Source organism: Erinaceus europaeus, chromosome 3 (assembly GCF_950295315.1).
Source record: "Erinaceus europaeus chromosome 3, mEriEur2.1, whole genome shotgun sequence".
NCBI classification, from domain to species: Eukaryota; Metazoa; Chordata; class Mammalia; order Eulipotyphla; family Erinaceidae; genus Erinaceus; species Erinaceus europaeus.
This window is the reverse complement of record NC_080164.1, coordinates 121,475,579-121,499,665: the sequence shown is the minus strand read 5'-3', so window position 1 is coordinate 121,499,665 and position 24,087 is coordinate 121,475,579. Positions and strand designations below refer to the sequence as shown.

The window sequence follows — 24,087 nt, the reverse complement described above, 5'->3', positions numbered from 1 at the left end:
TATTTGGTCAGCTTCTTATATTCATTTCCTCTTCAGAGGTAAAATTTTTTGTTTTGTTTTTACAGAGGTAGAATTTTAATCCTAAAAAAATACAGGGGCCAGGTGGTGGCGCACCTGGTTGAGTGCACATATTACAGTGCTCAAGGACCCGGGTTCAAGCCCCTGGTCCCCACCTGCAGGGGGAAAGCTTCACAAGTGGTGAAGCAGTGCTGCAGGTGTCTCCTCTATCTGTCTTTCCCTTCTCAATTTCTGGCTGTCTCTATCAAATAAATAAAATATTTTTTAAAAATGCAATCATTTTAATGAGTATATGTGCAATATAGGCTGTGATTTATCCTTTATTTCTTTAATATTTTTTATTTTTATTTATTTTCCCTTGTTTTTTTATTGTTTTTGTAGTTATTATTGTTGTTGTTCATGTCATCATTGTTGGATAGGACAGAAAGAAATGGAGAATAGGGGAAGACAAAGAGGGGGAGAGAAAGACACCTGCAGACCAACTTCACCACCTGTGAAGCAACTCCCTGCAAGTAGGGAGCCGGGGGCTCGAACCGAGCTCCTTACGCCAGTCCTTGCACTTTGTGCCATGTGCATTTAACCCGCTGCACTACCGCCTGACCCCGATTTATACCTTTTAAGTAAATATTTAACCAAATTAAATTATATCAAACAAAACAAAAAATTCATACAATATTGCCGTAGCTTGACTATTCAGTGATTATACTTGAAATGAATTCTCTTTAAAGATCAATGCATGTACATTATTTAGCCCATTAAATACGCATCTCTGATTATCAAGAAACCAAAACTGAAGCATTTCTCAAAGTAAGCAACTCTTGTCACTTCAAAAACAAACTTTTTTTAAATGTCAAGTAGAGAGGTTAAATACATATAAAAGTCACTGTACATATAACTACAAATAAAGCTTGACAAAAAAAAAACACTTCTAATTACACATAAATTTCTAATAAATTCATGAAGACTTTTAAACCACAATGGCTTACATAAGTAGTTTATAAATAAGTACTTAATGGGAGCCTTCTATCCCTTTATCTTCTCTATACATACTCAAGATACATAAAGCAAGATAATTTTTATATGTAGTTTATCTTAAAGGGATTTTACAATATAACCCAATAGGGGCTGGAGATGGCTCACCAGGTCGAAAGCATACTTCACCATGCACATGGCCCTGGGCTGAAGCCCCTAACTAGCACACTGAAACACCTGCATGGGGAAGCTTCAGGAGCAGCAAATTAGTGCTTTGGTGTCTCATCTCCTCTCATTTAATTCTCACTATCTACAAAAAGGAAAGGGGGGGAGATGAGTGTAACGGTTTGAAAGAGAGAGAGGGAGAGAGAAAGGGAGAAAGGAGGGAAAGCAACCCTACAGAGAAGTAAAGCAAATAATGCAAGTGAAGAGTGATCACAATGCTATCACAAAATATATGCCTCTTATTTAAATTTTCTTTTTTCCCTTTTGTTGCCCTTGTTTTTTATCGTTGTTGTGGTTACTATTATTGTTATTGATACTGTTGTTGGACAGGACAGAGAGAAAAGATAGAGTAAGGGAGAGAAAGATAAGACACCTACAGACCTGCTTCACCGCCTGTGAAGAGACCCCCCTTCAGGTGGGGAGCCGGGGGCCTGAACCAGATCCTTACGCTGGTTCTTGCACTTCATGGCACCTGCGCTTAACCTGCTGCGCTACCATTCGACCCCACTCTTATTTAAATTTTAAATTAACAGGAAGACAGTAAAGACCAGTGGGATGAGGGGGGAAATAAAAGCTGGCACTAAACTGGCTAAACTTCAAAGAAGACAATCTTTCTCCCACATTTCTTACCAAGCATGAAAGCAAAGAAAGTCTACTTACTACACTGCAGGGTCAATAAAGGGCAAAACAGAAAAACTTATCCCACTACTTCATTCTACTAGTATTACATATAAAAATGGGAAATTTAGGGAAAAGTACACTGCCCCCTTAAATGGCTTATAGTGTAAACATATCTTTCAAATGTAATAATATTCCTTTCCAGATGAATGGTCTAAGAAGGAAGAAAGCAGGTAGGTTTTAAGAATCATATAAGCTGGATCTTCTGCTGAGGCTTTGTGCCTGCATGACTCCACTACTCTTTTTTTTTCCTTTTAATTTCAGACAGAAAGAGACAAGAGAGCATGAGAGACACCACAGTACCATTCCTACATCTGTGAAGCTTTCCCTCTGGTGCCAGGGGTCCAAATCCAAGTCTTCCCACATGGAAGTGTGTGATTTTTAGCAAGTAAGATACTTCACGTACCCCCATTATTTTTTAAGTTAAGATCGTTTCCTCTTAAATATAGAAACATAGTCCTCCAAAATCTCATGCGAAATAAAGAATAAGCCTTGATCTGTACCACAGTTGTAGAAATAAAGCCAGGAAAAAAAATTAAGTGATTTACAAGCTAAACTATTATAAAATGGGAACCTGTTCTTTATGTTTTACAGACACATTAGTAAGTATCAGAGGCGTGATCAAGTGCTATCCTTTGTCTTATAGCCCACATAAATTAAGGTAGAAGGAGAAGAACTTGGTAGAAAACATTGAAAGCAAAACATTGAAATATTTTTCTAAGGCTGTCTTAAGGCCACTTTTCAGCCTTTAATAGGAGCACTAACTTACACAGACATATGATCAAACTATGTAGCATAAAAGTTTCTAGTTAAGAAATTGATCATCAGTAAGATGAGTAGCACCAAGACAAAAATGCCTGTCCCGTGAGGGTAAGAAGGGAAGGACAGAAGAATAGAGGCTTCTTTAAGATGTAGTTTAGCCAATACTCTGATTCTGGAGCCCTCTATGTCTCCCGTCTTTCTGTGAGAGATAAATGACTTTGCTTTTTTAAACTACACACACACACACACACACCAAAAAAAAAAAAAAAAAACAACTAATAATAATGATAATAAGGAGGAGAAGACAGAAAATAAACTTAACTCAAAAAGGATCTTAGAACAAACTGGCTAAAAACTTGGGCTGAACAAATCTGAAATTATGATGACAGACAAAGGTGAAGGATCTGGAGTCATCTGGTAGCTTATGGTCTTCAGGGAGATCACAAAGTGCTCAAGAAGTCTTTCACCTGAAGAGAGGAAAAATATATTAATACACTTTATAAACTAATTTGAGGTATCTAATATTCATCTGTTTAAAAAATACTTAACAGTTGAAGACTCAATTATGTAAGTAACTAAGTCAAGTATTAACTTTTAGAAGAAATAATAAAAAAAGCACATCAGTATTCAAAGTATTGGGGGGCAGGAGAAAAGAAAAAAAATGTCAGAAGTAAACAAATGTAATTTCCCTACATAGTGCACCTATGTTTTCATGTACATGACTCAGGTTCGAGCTATGTCCTTACTGCACTGGAGGAAGTTTCAGTGTCATGATCTTTCCCTCTCTCCTCCATCTTTTTTTTTTATAGTTTTTTTTAAATATTTATTTATTCCCTTTTTGTTGTCCTTGTCTTGTAGTTGTTATTGATGTCATTGCTGTTGGATAAGGCAGAAAGAAATGGAGAGGAGGGGAAGACAGAAAGGGGGAGAGAAAGACACATGCAGACCTGCTTTAGGGCCTGTGAAGCGACTCCCCTGCAGGTGAGGAGTCGGGGGCTCGAACCCAGATCCTTATGCCAGCCCTTAACCCACTGCGCCACTGCCCAATTCCCTCCTCTGTCTCTCTCCTTTTCTTTTTTTTTTTTTTTTAATATTTATTTATTCCCTTTTGCTGCCCTTGTTTTATTGTTGTAGTCATTACTGATGTCTTGTTGTAGGTGAGGACAGAGTGAAATGGAGAGAGGAAGGGAAGACAGAGAGGGGGAGAAAAAGACACCTGCAGACCTGCTTCACCGCCTGTGGAACGACTCCCCTGCAAGTCGGGAGCCCAGGGCTCGAACCCGGATCCTTCCGTGGGTCCTTGTGCTTTGCGCCACGTGTGCTTAACCCACTGCGCTACTGCCCAACTCCCAGCTACGAGGTTTATTCCAACATGTGCCCATGTTTGAAGATCAAATATTTGTGGGTGCAGAGTCACCGTATATTCTCTCTCAAGTATTCATCAATATGTTCCATCCTAGTATTTTATGATTAATTCACAACTATCTGACAGATAAAAAACAAGTATAATGACCAGGCAATTCCAATTCACCATTGACCAAGTAACAAATAATACTCAAAACTAAATAAATAATACTCAAAACTAGAAATTTAAATTTTAACCTCAAGACTTTAACTAATATAAAAATTCATACCCAATCAGTTTCTAACATACCCTATAATGAATTTAGTTTAAGTAAATTTAAATTCACACACACACACAAACACATACACACACTAAGGTCGCAAATTTTCAATATGAAGTCAGGATTAGCATCTAAACTATCTAAATCTTACTATATCTCAACTCTTAAATGCAACATTATATCATCTTTTCTGTTAGAAAATTTTCTCACAACAGGGGAGAAGCCATGTGGTAGCACATGACTTGTATGGAAGAGGGAAGTTCCCTAGCACCACAATAGCCAGAGTTCAGCAGTGCTCTAGTCAAAAAAAAAAAAAAAAAGTTATTTCTCACAAGTTAGAAATTTTTTTTTAATTATTAATTTTTATTACAGAGAAAGAGAGCAGAATACTACTCAACTCAAACACACATTACCAGGAACTAAACTTGGGACCTCTGTGGCTGACATGAAAAGTCTGGTGCTCTATTCTTCACTATCTCTCTGGCCTGTAAACACTTATTTCCCCCCCCCCCCCCGGAAATGCCTTGGGATGCAGGTGGGGGGAAGTCCTTATTTATTGCTTCATTGTTTTATAGTGATTTAACAGCACTGTACAAAATCACTAGATCCAGGGATATAATTTTACATCTACACAAGCTCCACCAAGGTTCTGTGCCCCTAGCCCCAACCACTGCTGTTTGGTTTCCATTCTTTTTGAAAATTCATTTGCTTTAGTTATCTATATTCTACTTATGAGCAAAACCATCAAGTAGCTGTCCTTCTTCACTTAACAATCACCTCTACTTTCACCAGGAATTGAACCTGGAACCTCTGAGGTTTCAAGCATTAAAGTCTGGTGTACTACCTCTGCACAATCTTCCTGGCCCAAGAAGACCTTTTTCAAGTAAGACAAAAACAAAAGTTAGTATATGACGTTTGTATAAAAATCTACCTTTTCAACCATACTGTCATGTTTATCTTTAAAATCTTCATTAACATCCAGTGTTAATATAGGCACTTCCTGTAGATAATCAAAGTTGGTTCTGTTTAAAAATAGTGAGATGAACAAAGTAATCAGAAAAGCAGTAAACAAAAGAGAAATATTAAAAATTCATTCTTTTATCAGTGGAAAATTACTGTCAATCACTTTATATTAGTTATTGCCCAAGTGCTTCACACAGCAAACCCTTCTTTCTCATTTACATTTACTTTACATATCTTTACATTTTCAGATATACTATATGTACAAATTAGGCACTGTGACATTCAACTCTCAAAAACCAAAAATATTTATACCAAAAGGTGAAATTTTTGTTTTTTTCTTTTAGATTTTTTTTTTTTGTTTGTTTCATTATCTTTATTTATTAATTGAATAGAGACAGTCAGAAATCGAGATGGGAGGGAGGGATAGAGAGGGAGAGAGACAGAGAGACACCAGCAGCACTGCTTCACCACTTGTGAAGCTTTCCCCCTGCAGGTGGGGACTAGGGGCTTGAACCTGGGTCCTTGCACATTGCAACATGTGCGCTCAACCAGGTGCGCCACCACCTGGCCCCTTTGTGTTTTTTTTTAAGCACATTTTTTTTTTTTAAACCAGAGCACTGCTCAGCTCTGGCTTACGGTGGTGTGGGGAACTGATCCTGGGACTTTGGAGCCTCGGGCATGAGTCTCTTTACATAGCCATTATGCTATTTACCACCACCACCACCCCTGCACCAAAATTTGTTATTTTTTTTTTTAATTTTATTTATTGATTCATGAGAAATGATAGGAGAGAGAGAACCAGACATCACTTTGGTACATGTGTTGCCAGGGACTGAACTCAGGACCTCCTGCTCAAGAGTCCAATGCCTTATCCACTACACCACCTCCTGGGCCACAAATTTCTGTATTTTTAAAATGAGATAACTAAAGTTCAGGAAGCTCATTCTGAGGCTAGAGGTTGTCTAAAGTTGCACACTAGTAAGGCTGAATTTGAAAATCTCACTAATAATAAAATCCATGCTCTTGATAATTATGCTTAGCAACCTCCTAAGTCTTGATTGAAGAAATAATTTAAGAATATTGTTATTGAGATCTGAAAATAGCCCAACTGTCCCAAAACATTTGAGTGGGTAAGAAAACTATGGTATATGTACATAATAGAACTCTACCCAGCTTTAAGGAAAGATGAGCTCTTCTATTCTGGTAAGACACAGAAGGAACTGGAAGGAACCACACTAAGTGAAATAAGGAGAATGAATACTGGATGATCTTACTCATGGGTGGGACCTAAGAAAACTAAGGGAAAGTACAGGGTGAAACAGTAAAGATGGTCTATTTTAGCAGATTCAAAGACTCCAATGGTGGAGGTGGGCCTCTAGTGGAGGAAAAGAATTTGGTGATGAGTATGGTATGCTGGCACCTGCCTTGAGATGAGAAACTGTAGCCCTGCAGCAACAGTCTTATGAATCAGCATTTCCTCAGTACAGTGATTTGGTTAAAAATAAGACTATATGATCAGAAAGAAAAAAAAGTTATCAAAATCCTCTTGGAGAAAAACTAAATGGTTTACACAAATACACTTCTTACTTTAGGGGAGATTAGCTATAAAACTTTAAGAAAAAAAAAATTTGTTTTTTGAAAAAAAACCTCAAAATCTACATTTAATTCTGAGAAATCCTATAACACTAACAAAATGGCTAAATATAAAAACTGTACATGCCTTAGATAAAAATCTGATTAAGGTATTAAAGATAAATAGGAGTACGAAATCTTACTTCAGTGTTCTATGCTGGAGCCAACTTTCATGCTTATAGTGAAGTCTTTGTAAATATTCAAGAGGAATGCCTTGTTCTTCATTTCTTCCCCGTAAATAGATCCTATTCAAGCATTTCTAAAACAAGCAATAAGTGAGAGAGGGAAAAGGACAAGAGACAGTCACTTTTATCTGCTGCATCAAAATTTTCTTATCTAGTGTCTCTAAGTCTCAATAGTCAAACTTTCTACTGATTCCTTCTAAAAATGTGAAATAGTTTATTGATCCTTCTGTATACTTAGAAAATATTTCAATAGGGGAAAAGTGTTCTCTATTTTGCCATGTTCTCAATAGTCCCAGACTCAGTCTAAGACTAGAACAAACAATTAAAAAAAAATTTTTTTTTACTTATTTTCATTTTAATAAGAGGGAAAAGACAGGTAGAAGGTTGGAGGGAGGGAGAGAAAAAAGCAAGAGTGGGAAGGAAGCAGGGAGAGGGGAAAGGGAGCAGGAAAATGATACACTAACTAGAGCACTGCTTAGCTCTGGCTTCAGTGGTGCTGGGGATTGAATCCGGGACCCAGAAGCCTCAGACATGAGTCTTTTTTTTTTTTTGCCTCCAGGGTTATTGCTGGAGCTTGGTGCCTGCATGATGAATCCACTGCTCCTGGAGGCTATTTTTTCTCTTTCGTTGCCCTTGTTTATCATTGTTGTTATTACTGTTGTTGTTTCTATTGCTGTCATTGTTGGATATAGGGCAGAAAGAAATAGAGACAGGGAGGGGGAGAGAAAGATAGAAACCTACAGACCTGCTTCACAGCATGTGAAGCGACCCCCCTGCAGGTGGGGATCCCTATGCCGGTCCTTGCACTTTGAGATCCTTGTACTTTGCACCATGTGCGCTTAGCCCAATTCGCTACCATCCGGCCTCCAGGCATGAGAGTTATACATAACCACTATGCTGTCTATCCTGCCTTTCCCTGTGCTTTTTAACCATTTGGTGGCTCTAAACCAAGGTGTACTTTCAAAATTAAGTCAGCTCTAGGAGGTGGTGTAGTGAATAAAGCTTTGGATTCTCAGCCAAAATTAAATCAAAATAAAAGTATAAGCTTTGGTATCCATACTTCATACATACTATCCAAAATAAATTTGGCAAAAAGAAAAAAGTTCAGTGGTGCCAAGTGGTGGCAGACCTGGTTGAGCATTCACATTACAGTGTGCAAAGACCAGGGTTCAAGCCCCTGGCAACCTGCTCTGCAGGGGGGAAGCTTCATAAGCAGTGAAATAGTGCTGCAGGTGTCTCTCCCCCTTTCCTTCTATAGCTCTTCTTTCCCTCTCTATCCAAAATAAACAAATAAATAAGTTCAGGGGTCAGGTGGTGGTGCACTTGGTTGAGCACACTTGCTATAATGTGCAAAGACTCAGGTTCAAGCCCCCATCCCCACTTGTAGGGAGAAATAAATGAATAAAATATTTTAAGTTCAGAATATAAACTATAGTTCCTCTCTTTTCGAAGAATTAAATCATTCTAATCAAAAGATATCACAAATTATATTGATGAAATAGTTTTGTTAAGACTCCAAAAATCTATGCTTCTAGCAGAAAAATGGTTATTATGTTCTTTCTATACTTGCATTAACTATCTTTATAAACACAAAGACATTTCCAAAAAAAAAAAAAAAGTGAATTTCAATAACATTACTAGTGTTGAGTTCTGGCTTACTTGATATAACAAAATCATCAATTGGAATTGACCTAATTTGGAGATCAGAAACTAGCTCACCAGGAAGGCAGTGTGCCTTGGAATGCACACTGCCCGGGGTCAAGCTCCAGCTCCACACATGGGGGGTGGGAGGGGTGCCACAGACCCAGGGAACCTCTGGTGCTGTGCTGAGCGCTCTCTGTCTGTCTGTCTGTCTGTCTGTCTATGAATGAAGAGGAACTTGGGAGTGGGGAAATCCTCCATGTGTGGGGTTCTAGGTCCACCAAAAAGAGGAAGAAGAAGGTGGGGGGAAGAAATAATCAGAAGCCTAGTTTCTTTGAAAAAACAGCTTCAATGGCAGCATAAAAGTTCTCCAAGCTAGAAGTCACAAGATTTACATGTGGGAGCCGGGCAGTGGTGCAGCAGGTTAAGTGCACGTGCCACAAAGCGCAAGGACCGGCGGAAGGATCCCGGTTCGAGCCCCCGGCTCCCCACCTGCAGGGGAGTCGCTTCACAGGTGGTGAAGCAGGTCTGCAGGTGTCTATCTTTCTCTCCCCCTCTCTGTTTTCCCCTCCTCTCTCCATTCTTCTCTGTCCTATCCAACAACAATGACAGCAATAACAACAACAATGATAAACAAGGGCAACAAAAGGGAAATAAATAAATAAATATAAATAATAAAAGATTTACATTTGTCAGAGTCCACTTGTGACTTAGGGAAGAAAGAGAGAGAAAGAAATAAGAAAGAGATGGACTACAAGCCCCAAACTGGGAAATGTTTTAATAAATGTAATCCTGACAGGTTTTTTTTTCCCCTTTTTGTTGCCCTTGTTGTTTTATTGCTGTTACGTTATTATTGTTATTGATTTCGTTGTTGTTGGATAGGTCAGAGAGAAATCGAGGGGGGGAGACAGAGAGGGGGAGAAAAAAATAAGACACCTGTAAACCTGTTTCACCGCTTGTGAAGAGACCCCCTGCAGGTGGGGGCCGGGGGCTCGAACCAGGATCCTTACTCCAGTTCTTATGCTTTGCGTCATGTGTGCTTAACCTGCTGCACTACCGCCCGACCCCCGTGAATTAGTTTTATCAAGAATTTTCACTTGACAGTATTGGTTATACCACCTAATAAACAAACAATAGGATGGTCTGGGAATTGGGATAGTGAATAAGGTACATGAGGTCCTGAGTTCAATCCCTGGTAGCACATGTACCAGAGTGACACCTGGTTCTTTCTCTCTTCTCTTATCCCTTTCATTAATAAATAAATAAAGTATTTAAAAAACAGTAATAGCTATTAGGGTTAGGGCTCACAACGGTAATTTTCAAATCAGCAACAAAAGTGGAAAAGGGCAAGGGGCCTCAAAATATCTTTTAACTGTAGCTGCTATTACCCACCCATTCCAAGCCACAAATAATCGCACAAGATTACTTGAAATGGGGAGTTGGGCAGTAGTGCAGGAGCTTAAGCGCAGGTGGCGCAAAGCGCAAGGACCAGCATGAGAATCCTGGTTCCAGAACCTGGCTCCCCACCTGCAGGGGAGTCACTTCACAAGTGGTGAAGCAGATCTGCTGGTGTCTTTCTCTCCCCCGTCTTCCCCTCCTCTCTCCATTTCTCTCTGTCCAATCCAACAACGACAACATCAATAACAACAACTACTACAACAATAAAACAACAAGGGCAACAAAAGGGAATAAATAAATATTAAAAAATTTTTAAAAAGGAGTCGGGCGGTAGTGCAACGGGTTAAGCACAGGTGGCACAAAGCACAAGGACCGGCATAAGGATCCGGGTTGGAGCCCCCCCGGCTCCCCACCTGCAGGGGAGTGAGTCGCTTCACAGGTGGTAAAGCAGGTCTGTAGGTGTCTATCTTTCTTTCCCCCCTTTATCTTCCCCTCTGCTCTCCATTTCTCTCTGTCCTATCCAACAATGATGCTATCAACAATAACAATAACTACAACAACTAAAAAAATTAACAAGGGCAACAAAAGGGAAAGTAAATAATAATAATAAAGATCACTTGAAATGGATCTCCATCAACTTTGTCATTCATTAAGTAAATATTTTTTTAAATATTTATTTATTCCTTTTTAGTGCCCTTGTTTTGTTATTGTTATGGATGTCGTCATTGTTGGATAGGACAGAGAAGGGAAGAGAAAGTTAAGACACCTGCAGACCTGCTTCACTGCCTAATAAGCAACTCCCCTGCAGGTAGGGAGCCAGGGGCTCAAACCGAGATCCTTACGGCATTCCTTGAGCTTTGCGCCACCTGTGCTTCACCCGCTGCACTACCACTGGACTCACACAGTAAATTATTTATTAAGCTCTGGGCAGAGGTATATAGCTTCCCATACCTGAAGCTCCAAAGTCCCAGGCTATCCCCTGCACCACCATAAACCAGAGCTAAGCAGTACTCTGCTAAAAAATTAAATTAAATTAAAAAAAAATACATTGCACCAAAGTAAAAGACTCTAGGGTGGTTGGTAATGGTTCAGGCCCTGGAACATGATAGCAGAGGAGGACCTAGAAGGGGTTAAATTGTTATGTGGAAAACTAAGAAATGTTACATAGGTACAACTACTGCATTTTACTGTAAACCATTAATCCCCACAATGGAAAATAAAATAAAATAAACTACTAACTTCTGAGTGAGTGTAAATAGTACAATAGTTATGCAAAGAGATTCTCATGCCTGAGGCTCTTAAGTCCCCAGGTATAATCCCCTGCACTACCATAAACCAGAGCCGATCAGTGCTCTGTTAAGAAAAAAAAATTACTAAGTTCCTAGGCACTGAAACTCCAACTATAATTGAAAAGACCACCACATGGAACTCTTCATTCCAGCAGCTGTTAAGGGGGTTTTTGTTTGTTTGTTTTTAATCTTTAGTTCTGCAGGTGTCTATCTTTCTCTCCTCTTCTATCTTCCCCTCCTCTCTCCATTTCTCTCTGTCCTATCCAACAACGAAGACAGACAACAATAATAATTACAACGATAAAGCAACAAGGGCAACAAATAAATTTTAAAAAAACTTTAAAGTAAATGTTTTGCTCTACATAAGAGAACTTGCAAATGTTTGAAAAAAATAATAAAAACTGAGGAAGAGTAGAGAAGAACATGAAAAAGCAAATTGGTGAATCTGAGCTTCTAGTTTGTTGAAGAAATAGAATGCTTCTTTCTACAGTGATGACTTTCTAATTTGGAGGTGGGAAGTAGTTAGAGGGTAAGGAGTAGAATTAAACCGTCTTCAGAAACTGTGTATTACCTGAAGAGATTTCTAACTATATTTGAAATGTTCAATAGAGCAAGCAAAAATTTTTTAACATCTCACCTCTGGAGTAGCTCGAAGATAAATGATTCCATCTAGTTGAAGGCTTTGGCCAAACTGGTTATTCATCCACTCATGCCAGTCTTGATAAATTGTCCATTCAGTTTCATTCATGCACTCAGTTTCAAACAAATTAGATGCAAAAATATACCTGAAAGGGAGGTTACATCAACACATAAATCCTTTCCAAGAAACACAAGAAATAGAAAGCAAATGGACCTACTGACAATCTCTTAAAACTTTGGCAAGTAATGCCTTAGAGAGTAGGAAAAAGCAGAGTTATCTCCAACTACAATACACTGTGGGTATTTTTTTTTTTAATTTTTTATTTAAGAAAGGATTAGTGAACAAAAGCATAAGGTAGGAGGGGTATTTTTTAAGAATGTGGTGAAGGGGAGCCAGGCAGTGGCGCAGCAGGTTAAGCACATGTGGCACGAAGCACAAGGACCGGCATGAGGATCCCGGTTTGAGTCCCAGGCTCCCCACCTGCAGGGAGGTTGCTTCACAGGTGGTGAAGCAGGTCTGCAGGTGTCTTTCTCTCCCCATCTCTGCCTCCCCCTCCTCTCTCTATTTCCTTCTGTCCTATCCAACAACAATCATAGCAATAACAACAATAATAACAACGATAAACAAGGGCAACAAAAGGGGAAAAATAAGTTTTAAAAAAAAGAATGTGGTTTTTCAGGGTTCTGTATAGTCAGATTCATACAATATTACTTCATATACATATAAAGAAGCATAAGAATCTATATGTTCTATATTAAGTCAGACATTAAAGATATTGCCAAAAACACAAAAATGATACCTTCTCACTAATCTTTGAGAAATACTATAATTTTTAAAAATATTTATTTATCCTTTTTTGTTGCTCTTGTTGTTTTATTGTTGTAGTTATTATTGTTATTGATGCCATCGTTGTTGGATAGGACAGAGAGAAATCAAGAGAGATGGGGAAGACAGAGAGAGGAAGAGAAAGACAGATACCTACAGACCTGCTTCACCACCTGTGAAGTGACTCCTCTTCAGGTGGGGAGCTGGGGGCTCAAACCAGGATCCTTACGCAGGTCCTTGGGCTTTGCGCCACCTGCGCTTAACCCACTGTGCTACTGCCAGACTCCCTAGTAAAATTGTTTTGCCACATGCACTACCCAGGTTTGAGCTGTGACTCCACTGCACTGAAAGGAGCTTTGGTGCTGTGGTGTGTCTCTCCCTCTCCTTCCCCATCACCCCCCCCTTAATACACACACACACACACACACACATATATATCTTTAAAAAAATCAGTAAGATACAAAGCTCTTTGAGCTCCACCATATTTATTAATAATCAAAAGGAGTCCTAAAAAACACTAAGCACATGAGAAATCGCTGCTCTCAGCTAAATCTAGAGATTAAAAGCAGCATGGAATTATATCCCTGTTATCTTACAATCTTCTTAGTCATTATTAAATCACTAATAAAATTTTTTTAAAAAAAGAATCCTTGTATAAACAGGGTCATTCTAAATCCCCTTTTAAGGTTAGTTGACTAAGTAGAGACTCTAGATCAAGATTTCACCAGGGGGGGTGGGAGAGGTTGCAGAATGGTTTTGCAAAGAGACTTTCACGCCTGAGGCTCCAAGTTCCTAGGTTTAATCACCCACACCACCATAAACCAGAGATGAGCAGTGCTCTGGTGAAAATAAGAATAAAAGAAAAAATAAATTAAAAAAAAAAAAAATCAAACCAGCGCAAATGAGAATTTCCAGAGGAAAAATATCTAGTCTTTAATGAAATGACCACCATATCCCCTACAGTTTCCCTATAAATACTAGAACTTCATTAATGCTGTTAGGACCAAACTAATTTTTTTGTCACGAGAATTACTACTGGGGTTTCATGCCAGCCCTACTCCGTCAACTCATGGAAAGGTTTTTTTTGTTGTTGTTGTTGATTGGTTTCTTTTTGATAAAAGGTAAAAGACAAAGAGCTGAGATCGCTTTCTCTCCTCTCCTCTCCTCTCCCGGATCAACTAGGAATACCAAAGGAGACCACCCGGACCGAAACAAGACAGGACTAGAATGACCACAGAAACCCAGTAAATCACCCGTGAGTACAAACACGCGTGGCTGGTGACAGAGAGGAGAGAGGGGCCTAAGGAGAGATTAAGTGACTGCTAACAGTTCGACTGTTTGTCAGTGGAGACACCACCTCCAGTCTGCTCCACCAACAAGGGGACAGCTGAAGGGAGGAAAGGACTCCCCAGAGACTCACCAAGTACAACTCTGAGTCTCCATTGCTACTACCCTCAGAATCTGGAGCAGCAACAGGGAGGGACACCAGGGCACAGAGATCTAACCGGGAAACTCAGGAGAAGACCTATACCTAGTGGCATAGCTGAAGGGCTATGAAAGTCTCTTTGCATAACCACTGGATTATCGCTGCCACACCCTGCTTTATCTCTTGGTCAGGAGTCATTGATTAAGCCAAGAAGCCTATTGATAGTTTAAAAGCCCTCAGGATACCATAGCCTACAGGCGAAAAAAAAAAAGGCTTTTACACCACTGAACTCCAACTCAGGGATTGAAAAACCTCTTAACTTATATAAAATGGTTAAAACAACAAGAAAAAATAATGGAGACTTGAACCAGGACAAGAGTCCAGCTAAAAGTCCTCCAGAGGGCGAAGCACAAAACAACGAGTTCAACATCCAAACATTAGCTAAGGAAATAATAACAGGAGTGAGTAAAGAATTTGAAAAAATTGTAATCAAAACTGCAGGAACAACAAATGAGAATATGGAAGAAAATTCTAATAATCTCATGATTATTAGAGAGCTGAAAGCTGAAATTGCTGAGCTAAGAAAGCAACTAGCTGAACAAGCTAAAACAGTATCAGAGCAGGGCAACAAAATAGATGAACTCCAGAAAGCAGTAGAGGGCAGAGAGAATAGAATCAATGAGGCTGAAGACAGAATTAGCAAGATTGAGGATGAATTAGAGACAACTAAAGAAGAAGTAAGAGATCTCAAAAAGAGATTAAGAGATGCTGAAAACAACAACAGAGTCCTATGGGATGACTTCAAAAGAAACAATATACGCATTATTGGCTTACCAGAGGAAGAAAGAGAAGAGGAGGAAGAAAGCGTTCTTCAGGCCATAATAGCTGAAAATTTCTCTAGTCTAGACAACACCAAAGACATAAAGATTCAAGAAGCCCAGAGGGTCCCAAACAGAATTAACCCAGACCTAAAGACACCAAGACATGTCATACTTAGATTGGAAAGGAATAAGGATAAAGAAAGGATCCTCAAGGCTGCAAGAGAAAAACAAAGAGTCACCTACAAAGGAAAACCCATAAGATTAGCAGCAGACTTCTCCATACAAACACTACAGAACAGAAAAAAATGGCAAGATATCTATCGAGTGCTCAATGAGAAAGGCTTTCAGCCAAAAATACTATATCCTGCTAGATTGTCATTCAGACTAGATGGAAGCATCAAAACCTTCTCAGACAAGCAACAGTTGAAGGAAGCAACCATCACCAAGCCTGCCTTGAAAGAAGTTCTGAAAGGTTTCCTATAAACAACCAGACCACCACAAATAGAACATATATCAAAACACTCTAAAATTCTACAAGAATGGCGTTAAAATATCTTCAATCTTTGATATCAATAAATGTCAATGGCCTGAATTCACCTATTAAAAGACACAGAGTAGGAAGATGGATCAGAAAACACAACCCAACAATATGTTGTCTACAGGAAACTCACCTAACGCAACAAGACAAACACAGACTTAAAGTGAAAGGATGGAAAACTATCATTCAAGCCAATGGCCCACAAAAAAGGGCAGGAACAGCTATTCTCATATCTGACATGATAGACTTTAAAATAGATAAGATTAAAAAAGATAGGAATGGACACTACTTAATGCTCAGAGGATCAGTCAATCAAGAGGACTTAACAATTATTAATATCTATGCACCCAATGAGAAGCCATCTAAATACATCAAACTTCTACTGAAAGAGCTACAGCAATATATTAACAGTAACACAATCATAGTAGGGGACTTCAACACCCCACTCTCTCAACTTGACAGATCATCCAGGAAGAAAATCAGTAAAGACATAAGGGAGCTAAATGAAGAGATAGATAAACTAGAACTATTGGACATTTTCAGAGTCATTCATCCCAAGAAACTGGAATACACATTTTACTCAAATCCACATGGATCATTCTCAAGGATAGACCATATGTTAGGCCACAAAGACAGCATCAGCCTATTCAAGAGCACTGAAATCATCCCAAGCATCTTCTCAGACCACAGTGGAATTAAACTAACACTTAACAATCAACAAAAGATTAGTAACAGTGCCAAAATGTGGAAGCTCAACAGTACACTTCTTAACAACTTCTGGGTCAAAGAGGAAATCAAGGAAGAAATCAAAATGTTTCGAGAGTTCAATGAAAATGAAGACACAAGCTATCAAAATATTTGGGACACAGCTAAAGCAGTCCTAAGAGGGAAGTTCATAGCTATACAAGCACACATTAGGAAACAAGAAAAGGCACAAATAAACAGCCTGATTGCACATCTTAAAGACCTAGAAGAAGAACAACAAAGGAACCCTAAAGCAACCAGAAGGACAGAAATTACTAAAGTTAGGGCAGAAATAAATAACATTGAGAATAGGAAAACCATACAAAAGATCAATGAAAGTAAATGTTGGTTCTTCGAAAGAGTAAACAAAATCGACAAACCTTTAGCCAGACTCACAAAACAAAAAAGGGAGAAGACCCAAATAAATCGGATAGTAAATGAAAGAGCAGATATCACAACAGACACTGCAGAAATTCAACATATCATGCGAGGCTTCTATGAATAACTATATGCCACCAAGCTAGAGAACCTGGAAGAAATGAATGATTTCCTAGATACCTACCAACTTCCAAAACTAAGTAAAGAGGAAGTGGATAACATGAACAGGCCCATCATAGCTAATGAAATTGAAACAGTTATCAAAAATCTTCCCAAAAATAAAAGTCCTGGACCAGATGGTTTTACAAATGAATTCTACAAAACTTTCAAAGAAGAACTAATACCTCAACTTTTAAAAGTCTTCCAGAAGATTGAAGACACTGGAATACTCCCTGCCAGCTTCTATGAAGCCAACATCACCCTGATACCAAAAGCAGACAGGGACACAACCAAAAAAGAAAACTACAGACCAATATCTCTGATGAACATAGATGCGAAAATATTGAGCAAAATTCTAGCCAACCGGATACAGCAGTATATCAAAAAGATTGTTCATCATGACCAAGTGGGGTTTATCCCAGGCATGCAAGGTTGGTTTAATATACGTAAATCAATCAATGTGATCCACCACATCAACAAAAGCAAGACCAAAAACCACATGGTCATATCAATAGATGCAGAGAAAGCCTTTGACAAAATACAACATCCCTTTATGATCAAAACACTACAAAAAATAGGAATAGATGGAAAATTCCTGAAGATAGTGGAGTCTATATATAGCAAACCTACAGCCAACATCATACTCAATGGTGAAAAACTGGAAGCATTTCCCCTCAGATCAGGTACTAGACAGGGCTGCCCACTATCACCATTACTATTCAACATAGTGTTGGAAGTTCTTGCCATAGCAATCAGGCAGGAGCAAGGAATTAAAGGGATACAGATTGGAAGAGAAGAAGTCAAACTCTCCTTATTTGCAGATGACATGATAGTATACATGGAAAAACCTAAGGAATCTAGCAAGAAGCTTTTGGAAATCATCAGGCAATACAGTAATGTGTCAGGCTATAAAATTAACATTCAAAAGTCAGTGGCATTCCTCTATGCAAACACTAAGTTAGAAGAAATTGAAATCCAGAAATCAGTTCCTTTTTCTATAGCAACAAAAACAATAAAATATCTAGGAATAAACCTAACCAAAGAAGTGAAAGACTTGTATACTGAAAATTATGAGTCACTACTCAAAGAAATTGAAAAAGACACAAAGAAGTGGAAAGATATTCCATGCTCATGGGTTGGAAGAATTAACATCATCAAAATGAATATATTACCCAGAGCCAACTACAAATTTAATGCTATCCCCATCAAGATCCCAAGCACATTTTTTAGGAGAATAGAACAAATGCTACAAATGTTTATCTGGAACCAGAAAAGACCTAGAATTGCCAAAACAATCTTGAGAAAAAAGAACAGAACCGGAGGCATCACACTGCCAGATCTCAAACTATATTATAGGGCCATTGTCATCAAAACTGCTTGGTACTGGAACATGAACAGACACACTGACCAGTGGAATAGAATTGAGAGCCCAGAAATGAGGCCCCACACCTATGGACATCTAATCTTTGACAAAGGGGCCCAGACTATTACATGGGGAAAGCAGAGTCTCTTCAACAAATGGTGTTGGAAACAATGGGTTGAAACATGCAGAAGAATGAAGCTGAATCACTCTATTTCACCAAATACAAAAGTAAATTCCAAGTGGATCAAGGACTTGGATGTTAGACCACAAACTATCAGATACTTAGAGGAAAATATTGGCAGAACTTTTTTCCGCATAAATTTTAAAGACATTTTCAATGAAACGAATCCAATTACAAGGAAGACTAAGGCAAGTATAAACCTATGGGACTACATCAAATTAAAAAGCTTCTTCACAGCAAAAGAAACCACTACCCAAATCAAGAGACCCCCTCACAGAATGGGAGAAGATCTTTACATGCCATACATCAGATAAGAGTTTAATAACCAACATATATAAAGAGCTTACCAGACTCAACAACAAGACAACAAATAACCCCATCCAAAAATGGGGGGAGGAATTGGACAGAATATTCACCACAGAAGAAATCCAAAAGGCCGAGAAACACATGAAAAAATGCTCCAAGTCTCTGATTGTCAGAGAAATGCAAATCAAGACAACAATGAGATATCACTTCACTCCTGTGAGAATGTCACACATCAGAAAAGGTAACAGCAGCAAATGCTGGAGAGGGTGTGGGGTCAAAGGAACCCTCCTGCACTGCTGGTGGGAAGGTCAATTGGTCCAACCTCTGTGGAGAACAGTCTGGAGAACTCTCAGAAGGCTAGAAATGGACCTACCCTATGACCCTGCAATTCCCCTCCTGGGGATATATCCTAAGGAACCCAACACATCCATCCAAAAAGATCTGTGTACACATATGTTCTTGGCAGCACAATTTGTAATAGCCAAAACCTGGAAGCAACCCAGGTGTCCAACAACAGATGAGTGGCTGAGCAAGTTGTGGTATATATACACAATGGAATACTACTCAGCTGTAAAAAATGGTGACTTCACCGTTTTCAGCCAATCTTGGATGGACCTTGAAAAAATCATGTTGAGTGAAATAAGTCAGAAACAGAAGGATGAATATGGGATGATCTCACTCTCAGGCCGAAGTTGAAAAACAAGATTAGAAAAGAAAACACAAGTCGAACCTGAAATGGAATTGGAGTATTACACCAAAGTAAAAGACTCTGGGGTGGGTGGGTGGGTGGGTGGGGAGAATACAGGTCCATGAAAAATGATGAATGAAATAGTGGGGGTTGTATTGCTAAATGGGAATCTGGGGAATGTTATGCATGTAAAAAAAAAAAAAAAAAGAAGTAGAAACGCAAAGGAGAAATTGACTGAGTTTGGAGTATGGCACCAAAGTAAGAAAGCAGAAGTATACTAGAGTTTGCAGTGAGTACCTCCCTAATACTTCCTCTCCACTTTTCCAAGCTTTGGGTCCATGATTGCTCAACAATTTGTTTGGCTTTGTATGTTAACTCTCTTTTCAGTCACCAGGTTCCAGGTATCATCAGGATGCCGGCCAGACTTCCCTGGATTGAAGACACCACCAATGTGTCCTGGAGCTCAGCTTCCCCAGAGACCCATCCTACTAGGGAAAGAGAGAGGCAGACTGGGAGTATGGACCGACCAGTCAACGCCCATGTTCAGCTAGGAAGCAATTACAGAAGCCAGACCTTCTACCTTCTGCAACCCTCAATGACCCTGGGTCCATGCTCCCAGAGGGATAGAGAATGGGAAAGCTATCGGGGGAGGGGGTGGGATATGGAGATTGGGCGGTGGGAATTGTGTGGAGTTGTACCACTCCTACCCTATGGTTTTGTTAATTAATCCTTTCTTAAATTTAAAAAAAAAAAAAAAAAAAAAAGACAAAGAGCTAGAGTGACACCATTGCTTTCCTCCCTGCAGGCAGGTGCTCCCCACATGGTGGCCAGAGGGGGGTCAAACCCAGATCCTCACACATGGCAAGTGTGTGCACTCTAGTGAGTGAGCCACATGAAACCCCCAGCACCAAACTATTAAAGACTTCAAATATTATTGTCTTCCAACTCAGCCACTCTTCACTCTGATGCCCAGAAAGTAGTGGAGGGAAAAGGAAGACTCCAAACTGACAAGTATGAATCATTTATATATACCTGTCACTATACACAGATCGTTCAAAAAATAACACAGGTTTCTCTGCTTCTTTCAGTTTGCCATTGAGTGAGGCAAGCTGAGCTCGGATTCGACTGAGGCAGGCATATGACTGGAACGTGAAAGACCATCGTTCAGGTTTCTCATACATCATCTGAAGAACATTCCCACCACTTTTCTGAGATGTTGTCAGTTCCTATTTGAATTGAAAAAAGTAAATAAAAAGAAGAAGCAAAGTTAATGATCAGTTATATTTCAAGAAGAACCACAATTAGCTTCTGAGATGATTACATTTTCCTCCAGTTCTGTCCTGCCGTCATTTTTCTAGTTCCTATAGTCTGAAAGAATGTAGGAAGCTAGCTTAACCATCAATTCCTTAAATAATTTCACAAAAAAGGTGCTATTTATTTATTTTGGATAAAGACAGAAAATTTGAGAGCAAAGAGAAATAGGAAGAGAGAGAGAGATCTGTAGCACTGTTTCACCACTCATGAAACTCCTCCCTACAGGTGGGGACTGGGGGCTTGAACCGGGGTCCTTGCACACTATAATGTGTGCACTCAACCAGGTGCACCACCACTCAGCTCTAAAAAGTTCTTTAAATGGCATGTTTGAATTAAAAGACTTTTAAAAAAGGAATGAGGGGTGGTCTGGAAAGTGGTGCAGTGGATAAAGTATTGGACTCTCAACCATGAGGTCCCAAGTTCTAACCTAGCAGCACATGTACCAGAGGGCTGAGCAGTGGCACAACGGGTTAAGTTCACATGACGCAAAACTCAAGGACCAGTGTAAGAATGCCAGTTCAAGCCCCGGGGTCCTGCAGGGGAGTCACTTCAAAGACAGTGAAGCAGGTCTGCAGGTGTCTTTCTCTCCCTCTCCTCTCTCCATTTCTCTCTGTCCTATCCAACAACAATGACAGCAGCAACAACAATAATAATAACAACGATAAAACAAGGGCAACAAAAGGGAAAAAATAGCCTCCAGGAACAGTGGACTCATAGTGCAGGCATGCACCCTGGAGGTAAAAAAAAGGAATGAAGGTCAGAGACTGAACAGTTTGTCACTATCAGTGCATCATATAAACAGCAAAGCCATTCAAAACCAAGACCTATCCTATAGTTAGATTCTTTCTAAAATGCTGCACTGCAATTAAGTAATGGTCCCAACTGTGAAGTAAATGAATGTGGATACTATGCTGATGCTCTGTATTTTAAAATGTTTCTTTCTTTTTTTTTTTTTTTTTTTTTTTTTGCCTCCAGGGTTATTGCTTGGGCTTGGTGCCTGCACTACAAATCCATTGCTCTCTGGAGGCCATCTTTTTCCATTTTGTTGCCCTTGTTGTTACTGCTGTCATTGCTTTTATATAGGACAGAGAGAAATCGAGAGGAGGGGAAGACAGAGGGGGAGAGAAAGACACCTGCAGACCTGCTTCACCACTTGTGAAGCAACCCCCTACAGGTGGGGAGCTAAGAGCTCGAAACGGGATCTTTATGTGGTCCTTGCGCTTCACACCATGTGCACTTAATCCACTGCACTACCGCCTCGTCCCCTAAAATGTTTATTTCTGATATGGACAATTTTAAATACTATAATAGAAAATGTATTCATGACTGATAGAAATTCATTATCAAAAATGTTACTTAGATTAAAAGTGCTTCTATTATTTTTTCAAAAAAGAAAAAAAATGGATTTTTATGGTATTAAGGTTAGTGATAGCAAAACCTATTACCAAAACTATTAACTTGAAACTTCAACAACTGCCACATAAATGAACTAAACATGTGACCGAGCAGTCAGGGAGGTATCCCAGTGAGTAGAGCACAGGACAGCAAGCCTGAGGTTCCTTGTTTGATCTTAACCACTGAATAGATAGGGCAGTGTTTTGGCCTCTATCTTATGCAATAAGCTTTTTACTTTTTCTTTTATGGTATTTTGAACTTAAGTTGCATTTAAAAATTAACTTAAGGGGCCAGGTGGTGGTGTACCTTGTGGAGTGCACTTGCTACAATGTGTAAGGACAGGGTTTCAAGCCCCTAGTATGTATATGTAGCAAAATATGTTCCCTAAGACTAGGATGTTTTTCTTGCTGCACATACAAGTAGGATTTATCTCACTGCTTTGCTTATTGTTAATTATAACCTCATGACTCAGTTTCAGTCAACAGAATCAAAGAAGCAATGGAAGCCATTTCTAGCTTGGATTACAAAAACCTCTTGCTGCTGATGGTTCTCTCTTCCTTTATTTATTAGCAGGAAGCAACTTAACGGCAAAGTCCTACAGCAGAGGTTCTCCAGTTCAGCTACTAAACAGAGTAAGAAGTGATGGATAAAAGTAAGATATGGTGGCCCTGGAAGTGGCACAGTAGATAAAGCACTTGACTCTCAGGTATGTTTTCTCAATTTCATCCCTGGCATGAAACATGCTAGGGTAATGCTCTGGTTATACCTCTTTCTCTCATTAATTTAAATACATATGTAAAATAGGATTCAGAGTTAAGAATTCCAAAATTTTAAAAAAGTACAAATATCTCCCTAACAATCCCCCCAAAAATAACACTCAATCAAAACTCTGGACCTAAAATAATAATACTGGGTTGTAGGAAAAGTCATGACTTTTTTTTCTGTTTTTCTATGCAAAAATGTATCATGATTTTTCCAGCAACCCATTATTTGCCACCACATAAAGTAACTACTTGAAATTAACCTTCAATATAGTGGCTGGCAGATGTTTTAAAGATAATCCTACTTTGGAAGTAAAAGGGAGGGGGGACTACACAATCATTTTGTTTTGTCTCATTATTTTTGCTAAAACTGGAGGGACAGAAACATTTCAGCCACTAGGTGGCACTAAGAAACAAACAGTTAAAAAAATTATATATACTAAGTACACAGATGCAAATTCAGTTATTGGGTAGGGGAAGAAATCAAAATACTAACAGCCCCAAATTTCCAATTTTATACTAATTGCCAACAAGGTGATGAATAGATAAACATTCAAAGCTGGACTGGCCGCCTCAAGGTTAGAGCTGGAAATAATCTAGTTCTCACTGTAGACAGTGTACTAAGAAAGCTGAGATAGGGGCTGGGTGATGGTGCAGTGGGTTAATCGCACATGGTGTGAGGCGCAAGGACTGGCATAAGGCTCCTGGTTCAAGCCCCCAGCTTCCCACCTGCAGGAGGGGGGGGTCACTTCACAAGTAGTGAAGCAGGACTGCAGGTGTCTTTCTGTCTTCCCCATCTCTCTTGATTTCTCTCTGTCCTATCCAACAACAATGACAGGTAATGTTTTGGCTCTCCCACGTTAATAATCATTTCCAAATAAAACAAAGAAAGTTTACATATATATATAGTAACTACTACCAAGATTAAAACATAAACTTAAAGCTATCTTTGAAAGTGTTATTTGAGGAGTCCAGGCAGTGGTGCACTGGTTAAGCGCACAGAATACTATGCACAAAGACTCAAGAACCTGGGTTCAAGTCCTACTGCAAGCCTACAAAGGGGGACGCCTTATGAGCAGTGAAGTAGGTTTGAAGATGTATATCTTTCTCTTTCCCTCTCTATTTCCCTCTTCCTCTCTCAATTTCTCTCTGACCTATCA

The 24,087-nt window shown here is 39.2% G+C and overlaps 1 protein-coding gene across 1 annotated transcript in view; it reads right to left on the bottom strand.

The window, feature by feature from the left end:
- Positions 1-2,946: 2,946 nt before the first annotated feature.
- Positions 2,947-24,087, bottom strand: part of DCK (deoxycytidine kinase) — a 27,870-nt gene continuing 6,729 nt past the window's right edge. The window contains exons 3-7 of the mRNA XM_060188456.1: positions 20,490-20,683; positions 12,026-12,173; positions 7,019-7,134; positions 5,212-5,302; positions 2,947-3,122 (exon numbers count right to left, since the gene is read on the bottom strand). Of these exons, the coding sequence (XP_060044439.1) occupies positions 3,096-3,122; positions 5,212-5,302; positions 7,019-7,134; positions 12,026-12,173; positions 20,490-20,683 (576 nt within the window). The 3' untranslated portion in view covers positions 2,947-3,095. The remainder of the gene's footprint in view (positions 3,123-5,211; positions 5,303-7,018; positions 7,135-12,025; positions 12,174-20,489; positions 20,684-24,087) is intronic.